The 15,031-nt window shown below is 54.9% G+C and overlaps 1 protein-coding gene across 1 annotated transcript; it reads left to right on the plus strand.

The window, feature by feature from the left end:
• The first annotated feature begins 229 nt into the window (after positions 1-229).
• On the plus strand, positions 230-14,902 carry POLA2 (DNA polymerase alpha 2, accessory subunit). The gene is made up of 18 exons (XM_071419830.1): positions 230-845; positions 1,153-1,280; positions 1,368-1,453; positions 1,817-1,871; positions 1,962-2,068; positions 2,880-3,085; positions 3,738-3,826; positions 4,908-5,063; positions 6,095-6,157; positions 6,406-6,448; positions 7,875-7,993; positions 9,331-9,369; positions 9,475-9,548; positions 10,741-10,849; positions 11,738-11,844; positions 12,136-12,195; positions 12,818-12,944; positions 13,772-14,902. The coding sequence occupies exons 1-18, from the start codon at positions 716-718 to the stop codon at positions 14,075-14,077; spliced, it is 2,004 nt and encodes a 667-aa protein (XP_071275931.1). The 5' UTR covers positions 230-715; the 3' UTR covers positions 14,078-14,902.
• Positions 14,903-15,031: the final 129 nt, after the last annotated feature.

Genomic DNA, 15,031 nt, shown 5'->3' on the forward strand with positions numbered 1-15,031 from the left:
CTGGCAGTTCTTTCTCTCCCTCAAGGCGAGGGGGTGAGGGGATCTCAAGGTACTGCAAAATATCAGGTTTAGGGGTTGTCTTGGGGTAATGGATCCCAGATTCGGGGTTATATTCATATACTTTTGGGATATTTTGGTGGTTTTCACTTAAAACCTGGGGATGTCTCCTGGGCGGGGGGTGCAGGATGAGGCTGCCGTGACTCGTAGGGGATGAGGGGATGGGCAGGGAGGGGACCCCAGACCCGGGGCAGAATCCCCAGGGCAGGTGCGACCCCCGGGCCCGAGCAGGACCCTCCATACCCGCCGGTTCGACCCCTCGGACCCGGTTCCACCTCTCAGACCTGAGCAGGACCCTCCATACCCGGTTCCACCCCCCCATTCCCGGTTCCGCCCCCCATTCCCGGTTCCGCCCCTCAGGCCCGGCCGGGTTCGGTTCCCTCAGAGCCGCCTCAGCCCCGCCCCCTCAGCGCTCTGAGGGCGCGAATTTTCCCGCCCTTTTTTCCTCCCGCCCTTTTCCCCTCCCACCTCTGATGGGCGGTGCTTGGAGCACGCCGGTCCCGCCCCCTCACCCGCCCATCGCGCTCCCATTGGTCCGTTCTGTCTAAATTTGAATAACCACGCCTTTTACCCATCCTTCGCCACGCCTTTTCTCCTTATACGGCGTAGCCACGCCCTTTCCCTCGCGGAGCCGCGCCCGCGCTGTTCGAGCGCGGACATGGCGGAGCCGGGGATGGAGCCGGAGCTGGAACCGGAGCGGGGCCCGGAGGCGGTGACGGCCGAGGCGGTGCTGAGGGAGCTGCGGCTTTTCGAGCTGCGCTGCGAGGGCGAGGAAGTGCCCGACAAGCGTGAGGGCTCCGGGGGACGCGGCCTGTGGGGGGAGATGGAGGGGCTTGGGGAGGAGGAAGGGGTTTGGGGGTGTCAGGGGGGCTGTGAGGCGGGACTGGGGGTGTCAGAGGAGGTTTGAGGGTCCCAGGGGAGCTCTGAGGGGTTCTTTGGTTCACGGCGGCTGTTGTGGGGGCCCAGGATTTTGGGACCTGCCGGGTTTGGGGGGGGCACAGAGAATTGAGGGGGTGATTGGGGGAAGGAGCCAAATGTTTTGTGGGGGAATCTCGGTGGGATTTGGGAGCCCCTGAGTCCCCGTTCTCCCCTCAGTGGTGGAGCTGTGCCTGAGCCACGGGCTGGGCCCGGTGGCCCTGGCCAACGAGCTGCTGGCCTTCGTCACCAGCAAAGACCTGGACCTGCAGCTCACCCCCGAGGGCCTGGACGCCTTCGAGCACGAGGTGAGGGTCCCCAGGTCTCCCCTTCGATCCCCAAAAGGCCCCGGGATGGCCGGGAGCGCTCACCCCACGCCTGTCCTGCTGCCCCAGGTGCTGGCAAAGCGCGGCAGCCGCGGGCGGCGCGGGAGGGACGAGCGCCGGGGGCTGCTCCACGACATCCACTCGCTCCAGGAGCTGTATCCTCACATCCCAGGGGATCCTGAGGTTATCCTGAAATCCTGAGGAGATCCTGGGGATATCCTCACATCCCAGGAGATCCCGAGGTTATCCTGAAATCCTGAGGAGATCCTGAGGAGATCCCGAAATCCCAGGAGATCCCAAAATCCTGAGGAGATCCCGAGCTTATCCTCACATCCCCAGGAGCTCCCAAGCTTATCCCAACATCCTGAGGAGATCTTGAGCAGTTTTGGGGGCTCTGGCAGAAAATGGGGGCCCTGAGCTGTCCCAGATCCCCATGGGGAGGCTGGGAATGGGAGGAGATCTCAGATTTTGGGTTCCACCCCAAACCAGGAGCGTTTTTAGCCCTTAACCAAGAGCAGCCTGGACGAGGAGCAGGAGGACGAGCTGCTGGACGCCTACACCACCCCGTCCAAGGTGGGAGCCACCCCAAACCCGCGGGGTTTGCCGTCAGTGCACCCCAGAAATGACCCACAAGGGTCACTGTGCTGTGCCTGTTCCCTGCAGGGCCCCCACAAGCGCAGCAATTCCACACCTGAGACCCCCCGGGCCAAGCGGGCGCCGTCCTCCCGCAGCCCCTCGGGGCTCTTCTCCCCCGGCAGCTTCTCCCCGAGGTCAGTCAGGGCTCCTCAGTCAGCTTTTCCTTCTTTGCTTCCTGCCTTTCCCTTAAAATCCCAAATCTTTGTGGGAGTTGGATTTTGGAGCATTTCAGCTCTGTAAATTTGGGGGGAATCGTTAAATCCACCCCGAACTTGCAATTCCAAAGCCTTTAAAGCTACAAACTTTAATTATTTTTAAATAAATGTTAATTAATTACATTAACCACATTAATCAACTCAAACTAAAATCCCAAATCATTGTGAGAGTTGAATTTTGGAGCACTTTAGGAGCTCTGTAAATTCGGGGGGAATCGTTAAATCCACCCTGAACTTGCAATTATGAAGCCTTTAAAGCTACAAACATTTATTTTAAAATAAATGTTAATTAGTCACATTAACCACATTGATCAACCCAAACTAAAATCTTCAATCATTGTGGGAGTTGAATTTTGGAGCACTTTAGAAGCTCTGTAAATTCAGGGGGAATCGTTAAATCCACCCTGAACTTGCAATTACAAAGCCTTTAAAGCTACAAACATTTATTTTTAAATAAATTGTTGAATTTTGGAGCATTTTACAGCTGTAAATTCGGGGGGAATCGTTAAATTCCTCACCCAACGCTTTGCAATCCCAAAGCCTTTAAAGCCACAAACTCTAATTCTTTCTAAAGCCTCCTTAACCAGCCCAAAGCCCCGAATCCCCTCTGCTCCCGGGGAATTCAGCCCTTCAGGCCCCACGTGGTGCTCAGGGCAGGGGTGACAAAACAGAAAACCCCAAATTTCCGGGGGGTTCAGCCCCAACTCCCGGCCCTGTTCTGTGCCCACAGCGCCGCCCCCTCCCAGAAGTACCCGAGCAGGGGCGGCCGGGGCGAGGTCGTGGCCTCGTTCGTGGCCTCGTTCGGGGCCTCGTTCGGGGCCGCGCGGGGCCCGGCCTGGGGCGGCGGCGGCGGCGTCAGAACCTTCGGGAGCCCCGAGCGGAGCCTGAGCAAACCCTACAGGTTCATGTTCCAGAAGGCGCTGGACGTCAGGGAAGGTGGGCGGGGACACGGGGGGGACACGGGGACAGCCCCGGATCAGGGGGGGTCAGGGTCAGGGGGTGTTTGGTGACCCTGGGGTGACTCAGGGGTCAGGGGGTGTTTGGTGACCCCAGGGTCACCCCCAGCTTGAGGGGGGTCAGGGATTGGGGTCATGGTCAAGGGGTGTTTGGTGACCCCGGGGTCACTCTGGGCTCAGGAGGGGTCAAGGATTGGGGTCAGAGGTTGGGGTCAGGGGGTGTTTGGTGACCCCGGGGTCACTCTGGGCTCAGGAGGGGTCAAGGGTTGGGGTCAGAGGTTGGGGTCAGGGGGTGTTTGGTGACCCCGGGGTCACTCTGGGCTCAGGAGGGGTCAAGGGTTGGGGTCAGAGGGTGTTTGGTGACCCCGGGGTCACTCAGGGGTCAGGGTTGGGGTCAGGGATCAGGGTCAGGGATTGGGGTTGGGGTCAGGGGTTGGTGACCCCAGGGTCCCGTCCCAACACTGGGGGGGATCAGGGTCAGGGGTCAGGGTTGGGGTCATGGTCAGGGGTTGTTTGGTGACCCCAGGGTCACTCAGGGGTCACTCAGGGGTCAGGGGTCAGGGTCGTTTGGTGACCCCGGGGTCACCCAGGGGTCAGAGGTCAGGGTTGTTTGGTGACCCCGTCCCCCCCAGTGCTGGCCGAGCGGGTCGAGGCGCTCGGGGAGGTTCTGCGGAGGCACCACGGCCTGGACGGCTTCGGCTGCGCCGCGCTCCCTGCTCAGGTGAGGCCCCGCGCCCTGAGGGGTGAGAGAGACCCCCCCATGTCCTGCTAAACCTCCCCATTTGGGGTGAGACCCCCCCCATGTCCTGCTAAACCTCCCCATTTGGGGTGAGACCCCCCCATGTCCTGCTAAACCTCCCCATTTGGGGTGAGACCCCCCCCATGTCATGCTAAACCTCCCCATTTGGGGTGAGACCCCCCCCATTTTGTACTAAACATCCCCATTTGGGGTGAATCCCCCCATTTTGTGCTAAACATCCCCATTTGGGGTGAATCCCCCCATTTTGTACTAAACATCCCCATTTGGGGTGAATCCCCCCATTTTGTACTAAACATCCCCATTTGGGGTGAATCCCCCCATTTTGTGCTAAACATCCCCATTTGGGGTGAATCCCCCCATTTTGTATTAAACCTCCCCATCTTGGGGTGAGACCCCCCCATTTTGTACTAAACCTCCCCATTTGGGGTGAATCCCCCCCATTTTGTCCTAAACATCCCCATTTTGGGGTGGAACCCCCTGTTCTGGTGTGAATCTCCCCTGCTTTGTGTTAAATCCTCTCCTTTTGGTTTAAACCCTTCTGTTTTGGGGTGAATCCCCCCCATTTTGGGTTAAATTCCCCCTGGTTTGGATTAAACCCCCTGATTTGGGAGGAATCCCCCCGATTTTGGGTTAAAATCCCCATTTTGTGTTAATCCCCCCTATTTTGGGGTTAAACCCCCCTGTTTTGTGTTAACCCCCCATTTTGGGGTTAATCCCCTCCATTTTGGGTTAACCCCCCGCCCCCCATTTTGGGTTAATTCCCCCCCCCATTCTGTGTTAAAATCCCCATTTTGTGTTAATCCCCCCCCATTTTGGGTTAAAATCCCCATTTTGTGTTAATCCCCCCCATTCTGGGTTAAAATCCCCATTTTCTGTTAATCCCCCCCTATTTTGGGTAAAAATCCCCATTTTGTGTTCCCCCCTATTTTGTGTTAAAATCCCCATTTTGTGTTAATCCCCCTGTCCCATTTTGGGTTAAAATCCCCATTTTCTGTCCCCCCTGCCCCATTTTGGGGTGCATTGGCCCCGTGTGGGTGGGCAGGAGCCGCTGACGGTGCTGGGCCGGATCGGCTGTGATGGGAACGGGAAGCTGAACCCCAAATCCGTGCTGCTGCTGGGGGACAGGGAGCACTCGGGGGGGGCCCAGGTGCCCCTGGACCTCTCGGAGCTTCCGGAATATTCCCTGTTCCCAGGGCAGGTCAGGATGGGGGCATCCCCCTTGTCCCCCCCAATTCCTGCCCCTTGTCCCCCCCAAATCCCTGCCCCTGTCCCCAATTCCTGCCCCTTGTCCCCAATTCCTGCCCCTTTTTCCCCATTTTCCCCAATTCCTGCCCCTTTTCCTTCATTCCTGCCCCTTTCCCCAATTCCTGCCCCTTGTCCCCCCCAATTCCTGCCCCTTGTCCCCATTTTCCCCAATTCCTGCCCCTTTTCCCCAATTCCTGCCCCTTTTTCCCCATTTTCCCCAATTCCTGCCCCTTTTCCCCAATTCCTGCCCCTTTTCCCCCAATTCCTGCTCATTTTCCCCAATTCCTGCCCCTTTTCCCCCAATTCCTGCTCGTTTCCCCCAATTCCTGCCCCTTGTCCCCAATTCCTGCCCCTTTTTCCCCATTTTCCCCAATTCCTGCCCCTTTTCCTTCATTCCTGCCCCTTTCCCCAATTCCTGCCCCTTGTCCCCCCCAATTCCTGCCCCTTTTCCCCAATTCCTGCCCCTTTTCCCCAATTCCTGCCCCTTTTCCCAATTCCTGCCCCTTTTTCCCCATTTTCCCCAATTCCTGCCCCTTTTCCCAATTCCTGCCCCTTTTTCCCCATTTTCCCCAATTCCTGCCCCTTTTCCTTCATTCCTGCCCCTTTTCCCAATTCCTGCCCCTTTTTCCCCATTTTCCCCAATTCCTGCCCCTTTTCCCCCAATTCCTGCCCCTTTTCCCAATTCCTGCCCCTTTTCCCCCAATTCCTGCCCCTTTTCCCCCAATTCCTGCCCCTTTTGCCCCAATTCCTGCCCCTTTTCCCAATTCCTGCCCCTTTTGCCCCAATTCCTGCCCCTTTTGCCCCAATTCCTGCCTCTTTTCCCAATTCCTGCCCCTTTTCCCAATTCCTGCCTCTTTTCCCAATTCCTGCCCCTTGTCCCCAATTCCTGCCCCTTTTCTCCCCGTTTTCCCCCCAATTCCCGCCCCTTTTCCTGGATTCCCACCCTTTTTCCCAATTTCCCCCCTTTTTCCCCCAATCCCTCAGGTGGTGGCTCTGGAAGGCACCAACACCACGGGCAGGAGGATGGTGGTGACCAAACTCTACGAGGTGACCCCAAATTTGGGGGAGATTTGGGGTGGATTTGGGGCATTTGGGGTGGATTTGGGGGAATTGGAGCATTTGGGGTGGAATTGGGGGGTTTGGGGTGGAATTGGGGGAATTGGGGCATTTTGGGTTGGATTTGGGGTGGAATTGGAGGATTTGGGGTGGAATTGGAGGATTTGGGGTGGAAATGGAGGAATTGGGGCATTTTGGGGTGGATTTGGGGCATTTTTGGCCATTCCTGCCATTCCCAGGGGGTCCCTCTGCCCTTCCACACCCCCACGGAGCCCATGGCAGGTGAGCTGCACTTTCTGTCCCCATTTCTGCCCCCCAAATCCCCTTTTTTATCCCTCAAATCCCCTTTTTCTCCCCCAAATCCTCATTTTTATCCCCAAAGTTCCCTTTGGATTCCATCTCCCCCTTTTTCTCCCTTTCTGTCCCCAAACTCCTTTATTTTCCCCAAATCCCCTTTTCCCCCTCCCAAACCCCATTTTCCCCCAACCCCCATTTCCCCCAAACCCCATTTTCCCCAAACCCCCATTTATTCCCTCAATCCCCATTTTCCCAAAATCCCCATTTTCCCCGCAAACCCCCATTATTTCCCCAAACTCCCCATTATTTCCCCATTATTTCCCCATTATTCCCCATTATTCCCCCATTATCCCCCCATTATTCCCCCATTATTCCCCATTATTCCCCATTATTTCCCCCATTATTCCCCATTATTTTTCCCCCATTATTCCCCCATTATCCCCCCATTATTCCCCCATTATTTCCCCCATTATTTCCCCCATTATTCCCCCATTATTCCCCCACTATTCCCCCATTATTCCCCCATTATTCCCCCATTATTCCCCCATTATTTCCCCCATTATTTCCCCTTTATTCCCCCATTATTCCCCCATTATTCCCCATTATCCCCATTATTTCCCCCATTATTTCCCCCATTATTCCCCCATTATTTCCCCCATTATTCCCCCATCATTTCCCCATCATTTCCCCATTATTCCCCCATTAATCCTCCATTATTCCCCCATTATTTCCCCCATTTTTCCCCCCATTATTCCCCATTATTTCCCCCATTATTCCCCCACTATTCCCCCATTATTTCCCCATTATTCCCCCATCATTCCCCCATTATTCCCCCATAATTTCCCCCATTATTTCCCCCATTATTCCCCATTATTTCCCCATTATTTCCCCATTATTCCCCCATTATTTCCCCATTATTCCCCATTATTCCCCCATTATTTCCCCATTATTCCCCCATCATTCCCCCATTATTCCCCCATTATTTCCCCCATTATTTCCCCCATTATTCCCCATTATTCCCCATTATTTCCCCATTATTCCCCATTATTTCCCCATTATTTCCCCCATTATTCCCCATTATTTCCCCATTATTCCCCCATCATTCCCCCATTATTCCCCCATTATTTCCCCCATTATTTCCCCCATTATTCCCCATTATTCCCCATTATTTCCCCATTATTCCCCATTATTTCCCCATTATTTCCCCATTATTCCCCATTATTTCCCCATTATTCCCCCATTATTTCCCCATTATCCCCCCATTATTCCCCATTATTTTTCCCCCATTTCCCCCCCATTATTCCCCATTATTTTTCCCCCATTATCCCCCCATTATTCCCCCATTATTCCCCATTATTTCCCCCATTATTCCCCCATTATTTTTCCCCATTATTCCCCATTATTTCCCCAGCCCCGTGCTCGGTGCTCGTTGCCTGTGGTCCCTTCACGCCCTCGGACAGCGCCGCCTTCGAGCCCCTCCGGGACCTCCTGGACGTGGTGGAGCGGGACCGCCCCGACCTCTGCATCCTGGTAGGGAATTCAGTAATTAATTATCACCTCATTAGCGGCGCGGTTTAATTAATGAACGCCTCATTAGCGGCGCGGTTTAATTAATGAACGCCTCATTAGCGGCGCGGTTTAATGAACGGCGCCATCATCACCCCGACCCCCCGGCCTCCAACGCTGGGGAGGCTCCAAACCCCCCAGAATTCACATTAAAATCCTATTGCTGACCCCAAATCTCTCATTTTTCACCCTAAAAGTGCCCAAACCCCTCATTTTTTACCCCAAGAATGCCCCAAATCTCTCATTTTTCACCCAAAAGTGCCCAAATCTCTCATTGTTCACCCTAAAAGTGCCCAAATCTCTCATTGTTCACCCCAAAAATGCCCCAAACCCCTCATTGTTCACCCAGAAGTGCCCAAATCTCTTATTTTTCACCCAAGAGTGCCCAAATCTCTCATTTTTCACCCTAGAGTGCCCAAATCCCTCATTGTTCACCCTAAAAGTGCCCAAATCTCTCATTTTTCACCCCAAGAGTGCCCAAATCTCTCATTGTTCACCCCAAAAATGCCCCAAACCCCTCATTGTTCACCCAAAAAATGCTCCAAACCCCTAATTTTTCACCCAAAAGTGTCCAAATCTCTCATTTTTCACCCAAAAGTGCCCAAATCTCTCATTTTTCTCCTAAAAGTGCCCAAACCCTCTCATTTTTCACCCAAGAGTGCCCCAAACCTCTCATTTTTCACCCACAACCCCCAAAATCCTCATTTCTCAGCCCAAAGTGCCAGAAAATCTCAATTTGAAGAGCAAACCCTGCCCTTGGAGTCAAATCCCTGTTCCCTCTCTGGGCACAAAGCACCAATTTCAGCAATTTCCCCTTTTTGGGCTCATTTTGCCCTGAAATTTTGGGGGTTTGGGCTGAAATTTGGGTTCATTGATGAATGAATTACTAAAATTATATATTATATAATTATTAAGATTATATATTATATTATTATTAAGATTATATATTATATAATTATTAAGGTTATATATTTTTTAGTTATTTTAAATTCTATTTTTGGGGTGATTTTTTTGCCGATTTTCTCTATTTTTGGGGGGGTTTGGGCTAAAATTTGGGTTCATTGATGAATGAATTATTAAAGTTATATGTTTTATAATATATAATTATTAAAATTATATAATACATAATTATTAAAATTATATGCTTATTTTAAATCATATTTTTGGGGTGATTTTTTTTGCCGATTTCCTCCATTCTTTGGGGGGGTGTGGGCTAAAGTTTGGGGTTCGTTGATGAGAATTATCAAAAATTGTATTTTTTGGGGGCTGATTTTTTGCCGATTTTCTCCCTTTTCCCCCAGTTTGGGCCCTTCCTGGACGCCAAGCACGAGCAGGTGGAGGTGAGGAGGGGCCCCCAAATCCCCCCAGTCCCTGCAGCTCCGGGGAGCCCCAAACCCCCAGAATCCCTGGGATTGTGCAAATCCTGGGATTCTGCCCCATTCCAGGGCTGCCAGCTCCTGAGCCCCTTCCTGGACGTGTTCAGGCTCTGCCTCAGGACCATCATCGAGGGCACCCGGAGGTGGGGATGGGAACACCCCAAATTCCCCACCCCAAATTCCCCATCCCAAATTCCCCACCCCAAATTCCCCATCCCCAAATTCCCCACCCCAAATTCCCCACCCCAAATTCCCCACCCCAAATTCCCCATCCCAAATTCCCCACCCCAAATTCCCACCCCAAATTCCCCATCCCAAATTCCCCACCCCAAATTCCCCATCCCAAATTCCCCACCCCAAATTCCCCACCCCAAATTCCCAATCCCCAAATTCCCCATCCCAAATTCCCCATCCCAAATTCCCCATCCCAAATTCCCCACCCCAAATTCCCCATCCCAAATTCCCCATCCCAAATTCCCCATCCCCAATTCCCCACCCCAAATTCCCCACCCCAAATTCCCCATCCCAAATTCCCCATCCCAAATTCCCCACCCCAAATTCCCCACCCCAAATTCCCCACCCCAAATTCCCCACCCCAAATTCCCACCCCAAATTCCCCACCCCAAACTCCCCACCCCAAATTCCCCACCCCAAATTCCCCACCCCAAATTCCCCACCCCAAATTCCCCACCCCAAACTCCCCACCCCAAATTCCCCACCCCAAATTCCCCACCCCAAATTCCCCACCCCAAATTCCCCACCCCAAATTCCCCACCCCAAATTCCCCACCCCAAACTCCCCACCCCAAATTCCCCACCCCAAATTCCCCACCCCAAATTCCCCACCCCAAATTCCCCACCCCAAATTCCCCACCCCAAATTCCCCAGCCCAAATTCCCCATCCCAAATTCCCCACCCCAAATTCCCCACCCCAAACTCCCCACCCCAAATTCCCCATCCCCAAATTCCCCACCCCAAATTCCCCACCCCAAATTCCCCATCCCAAATTCCCCACCCCAAATTCCCCATCCCCAAATTTCCCATCCCAAATTCCCCACCCCAAATTCCCCATCCCAGGGGGTTTGTCCCAAAATTGCCACTTTCCACCCCAAAATCGCCACTTCTCACCCCAAAACTCTCTCATTTTCCACCTCCAATCCCATTTTTCCCTCCTTTCCCCAGTGCTGGTTTTGCTGCCCTCACTCTGGAGCTCACAGAGCCAGCCCCAAATTCCCCATTCCCATGGGGATTTTTTCCCAAAATCCCCATTTTTCCCCCCAAAATCCCCATTTTTCCCCCCAAACCCCTCTCATTTTCCCCGTTTTTCCCTCCCCAGCTCTGGCTCCCAGCTGGTCCTGGTGCCCTCTCTCCGGGACGTCTCCCACCTCCCCGTGTACCCTCAGCCGCCCTTCTCCCTCCCGGACCTGCCCAAGGAGGACAGAGCGGTACCGGCCCCAAAACTCGCGCTTTTCACCCCAAAACGTCCCTGGGGATCTGGGGAACGTTTTGGGGATTTAAGGAAAACTCGATGGGGTTGGGGTGGTTTTGGGGTGGTTTTGGGGTGAATTAGGGCAAATTTGGGGCATTCCAGGGTGGGTTTGGGGGCATTTTAGGAGGATTTGGGGCATCCTGGGGCTCACAGGGCTGTCCTGGTGTCCATCCCGTGTGTCTGTGTGTCCATCCCATGTCCATGTGTCCATCCCGTGTCCATCCCGTGTCTGTGTGTCCGTGTGTCCATCCCATGTGTCCATCCCGTGTGTCCATGTGTCCATCCCATGTGTCCGTGTGTCCACCCCGTGTGTCCGTGTGTCCATCCCGTGTGTCCGTGTGTCTGTCCCGTGTCCATCCCATGTCCATGTGTCCATCCCATGTCCGTGTGTCCATCCCGTGTCCGTCCCCTGTCCGTGTGTCCATCCCGTGTGTCCATGTGTCCATCCCATGTGTCCATCCCGTGTCCATCCCGTGTGTCCATGTGTCCATCCCATGTCCGTCCCCTGTCCGTGTGTCCATCCCGTGTGTCCATGTGTCCATCCCGTGTCCGTGTGTCTGTGTGTCCATCCCATGTGTCCATCCCGTGTCCGTGTGTCCATCCCGTGTCCATCCTGTGTCCATCCCATGTGTCCGTGTGTCCATCCCGTGTCCATCCCGTGTCCGTGTGTCCATCCCGTGTGTCCATCTGTCCGTCCCCTGTTCGTGTGTCCATCCCGTGTCCATCCTGTGTCCATCCCGTGTCCATCCCATGTGTCCGTGTGTCCATCCCGTGTCCATCCCATGTGTCCGTGTGTCCATCCCGTGTCCATCCCGTGTCCATCCCGTGTCCATCCCGTGTCCAGCGCGTGCTCCTGGTGCCGGATCCCTGCACCCTGGATGTGGACGGCGTCGTCCTGGGCCTCACCTCCACCGACCTCCTCCTGCACCTGGGGGCTGAGGAGATCTGCAGGTGCCGCTTCCCCTTTCTGACCTTTTTCCCTTTTTTCCGCCTTTTCCCCCCATTTTTAACCTTTTCCCCTCTTTCTTTAACCTTTCCTCCCCTTTCTTTCATCTCCCCCCCTTTTTCACCATTTTCCTCTTTTTTTTTTTACCTTTTTCTCCTCTCCCTTTTCTCTCCTCCCTTTCCCCCCCAATCCCCTCTTTCTCCCCATTTTCCTCTCCCATTTTCCCCTTTTTTTCCCACCCATTTTTTCCCGTTTCCTCCCTTTTTTCACCCGTTTCTCTCCCGTTCCTCCCGCAGCTCCCCCGGGGTCTCCGATCGCTTCACGCGGATCCTGCGGCACGTCCTGACCCAGCGCAGGTGAGAGCCCCAAAATCGGCTTTTTCTGACCAAAATCCCTCCTTCCTCCCCAAAAATCGGCTTTTTCTGACCAAAACCCCTCTTTGCTCCCCAAAATCCCCTTTATCCTCCCCAAATCCCCTCCTCCCTCCCCAAAATCGGCTTTTTCTGACCAAAACCCCTCCTTCCTTCTCAAAATCCCTCCTTCCTCCCCAAAATCCCTCCTTCCTTCTCAAAACCCCCTCCTTCCTCCCCAAAATCCCCTTTTTCCTCCCCAAAAATCCCTTTTTTCTCCCCAAACCCCCTTTTTCCCTCCCCAAATCCCCATTTCCCTCCCCAAATCCCCATTTCCCTCCCCAAATCCCCATTTCTCACCCCAAATCCCCATTTCTCACCCCAAATCCCATTTCTCACCCCAAAATCCCCATTTCTCACCCCAAATCCCCATTTTTCTCACCCCAAATCCCCATTTCCCTCCCCAAAATCCCCATTTTCCTCCCCAAAATCCCCATTTCTCACCCCAAATCCCCATTTTCCTCCCCAAAATCCCCATTTCTCACCCCAAATCCCCATTTCTCACCCCAAAATCCCCATTTCTCACCCCAAATCCCCATTTCTCACCCCAAATCCCCGTTTTTCCCAGTTTCTACCCCCTGTACCCCCCCTCTGAGGAGCTCAACGTGGATTTCGAGGCTCTGGGGGCGTTCGCGGCGCTGCCGGTGACCCCGGACGTGCTGGTGACGCCCTCGGAGCTGCGCTTCTTCATCAAGGTGGGACCCTGAGAGACCCCTGAGAGACCCCTGGGACCCCTGAGGGACCCCTGAGAGACCCCAAAAAGACCCCTGGGACCCCTGAGAGACCCCTGGGACCCCTGAGAGATCCCTGGGACCCCCAGAACCCCCAAGAGACCCCTGGGACCCCTGAGAGACCCCTGGGACCCCTGAGAGATCCCTGAGATCCCCTGGGACCCTCCTGGGACCCCCCCGGGGTGAATTTCAGCAGGAAGAGCCCCAGGAAGGGCCGGGATGGGGATGGGGGCGCACAAATCCCCCGGGCTTGGTGGGTGTTGGGGTCTGGAGGGGCTGGGAGGGACTCAAAGCACCCGGACCTGGGGGCTGGAGGGGCTGGGGGGTCCCAGATCCTTTGCATTCATGGGTGTTTCACTCCCCCTGCTGTCCCTGTCCCTGTCCCTCATCCCTGTCCCCATCCCTGTCCCTATCCCCATCTCTGTCCTTGTCCCCTTGTCCCTGTCCGTCTGTCCCTGTCCCCATCCCTGTCTCCATCTCTGTCCTTGTCCCTGTCCCTCATCCCTGGCCCCATCCCCTTTTCCGCATCCCTGTCCCTGTTCCCTGTCCCTGTCCCCATCCCTGTCTCTGTCCCCATCCTTGCCCCCTGTCCTCTTGTCCCCATCCCCATCTCTGTCCTTGTCCCCTTTTCCCTGTCCCCCTGTCCCTCTGTCCCTGTCCCCCTGTCCCCCTGTCCCCCTGTCCCTCTGTCCCTGTCCCTCTGTCCCTCTGTCCCTCTGTCCCTCTGTCCCTGTCCCTGTCCCCCTGTCCCTGTCCCTCTATCCCTGTCCCTCTGTCCCTCTGTCCCTCAGGACGTCCTGGGCTGTGTCTGCATCAACCCCGGGCGTTTGACCAAGGGCCAGGCCGGGGGCACCTACGGGCGGCTGCTGCTGCGGAGGGACGGACACGGGGACGGACAGGGGGACGGACACGGGGACAGACAGGGGGACGGACAGGGGGACGGACAGGGGGACGGACAGGGGGACAGGGATGGGGACGGACACGGGGACGGACAGAGGGACAGGGATGGGGACAGACAGGGGGACAATCCCAGGGACGTTCCCGGGGCCGCCCCCCGGCGCAGCCCCTGCGTGGCCGCCCAGGTCGTGAGGATCTGAGCCCCAGCCCTGCCCCTCCCCACGCGGGGCTGCAGAACCGGGGAGAAACTCCTGGAATTTGGGCAAAACTCCTGGAATTGGGGTGAAACTCCTGGAATTGGGGTGAAACTCCTGGAATTGGGGTGAAACTCCTGGAATTGGGGTGAAACTCCTGGAATTGGGGAGAAACGCCTGGAATTTGGGCAAAATTCCTGGAATTGGGGAGAAACTCCTGGAATTGGGGAGAAACGCCTGGAATTGGGGTGAAACTCCTGGAATTTGGGAGAAACGCCTGGAATTGGGGAGAAACTCCTGGAATTGGGGCGAAACTCCTGGAATTGGGGCGAAACTCCTGGAATTGGGGTGAAACTCCTGGAACTGGGGAGAAACTCCTGGAATTTAGGCGAAACTCCTGGAATTTGGGCGAAACTCCTGGAATTGGGGAGAAACGCCTGGAATTGGGGAGAAACTCCTGGAATTCCTGTTCAAGCTCCTGTAATTCCTGCTCAAGCTCCTGGAATTGTGGTTAAAGCTCCTGGAATTGTGGTTAAAACGCCTGGAATTCCTGTTCAAACTCCTGGAATTGGGGTTAACCCCCCCCAGAATGACCCTGCCTGTGGAGGATTCCCCCAGGAGAATTCAGGATTCAGGAATTTGGGAAGGGGAATCCGGGCACGGGAGTTTAATTAATCCAAACCCAATTAATTAATTAGGGGTTCCTGGCGCTGCTGCTGCTTCCCAGGGAAAACCAAACCAGCTGCAGGTCTGGCTTTGACCCTTTTCCCAAACTTTTTGCCCCAAATTTATGATGATGAAGGTGAAAATTCATTAAAGTTTCTGCCTGTGCCGGTGTCGTTTCCTGAGGGAAAGGGCAAATCCAGGGGCAGGATTTTGGGGTAAAACCTGGGAAAGTTGGGGCTGGGGAGGGGGATTACACTCATGACTGGTGTGTGGCTGGGATTTTCCCAAAAATCT

This window comes from Agelaius tricolor, unplaced genomic scaffold (genome assembly GCF_023055355.1).
Source record: "Agelaius tricolor isolate 1412-34295 unplaced genomic scaffold, bAgeTri1.0.p SCAF_118, whole genome shotgun sequence".
Lineage (NCBI taxonomy): Eukaryota > Metazoa > Chordata > Aves > Passeriformes > Icteridae > Agelaius > Agelaius tricolor.

Bases quoted from the DNA above. Each gene is read 5' to 3' on its own strand.
- POLA2 (XM_071419830.1), top strand. From the start codon at position 716: ATGGCGGAGCCGGGGATGGAGCCGGAGCTGGAACCGGAGCGGGGCCCG. The intron at 846-1,152 runs GTGAGGGCTCCG...TTCTCCCCTCAG, and splicing joins CGAGGAAGTGCCCGACAAGC to TGGTGGAGCTGTGCCTGAGC. The intron at 5,064-6,094 runs GTCAGGATGGGG...CCAATCCCTCAG, and splicing joins ATTCCCTGTTCCCAGGGCAG to GTGGTGGCTCTGGAAGGCAC.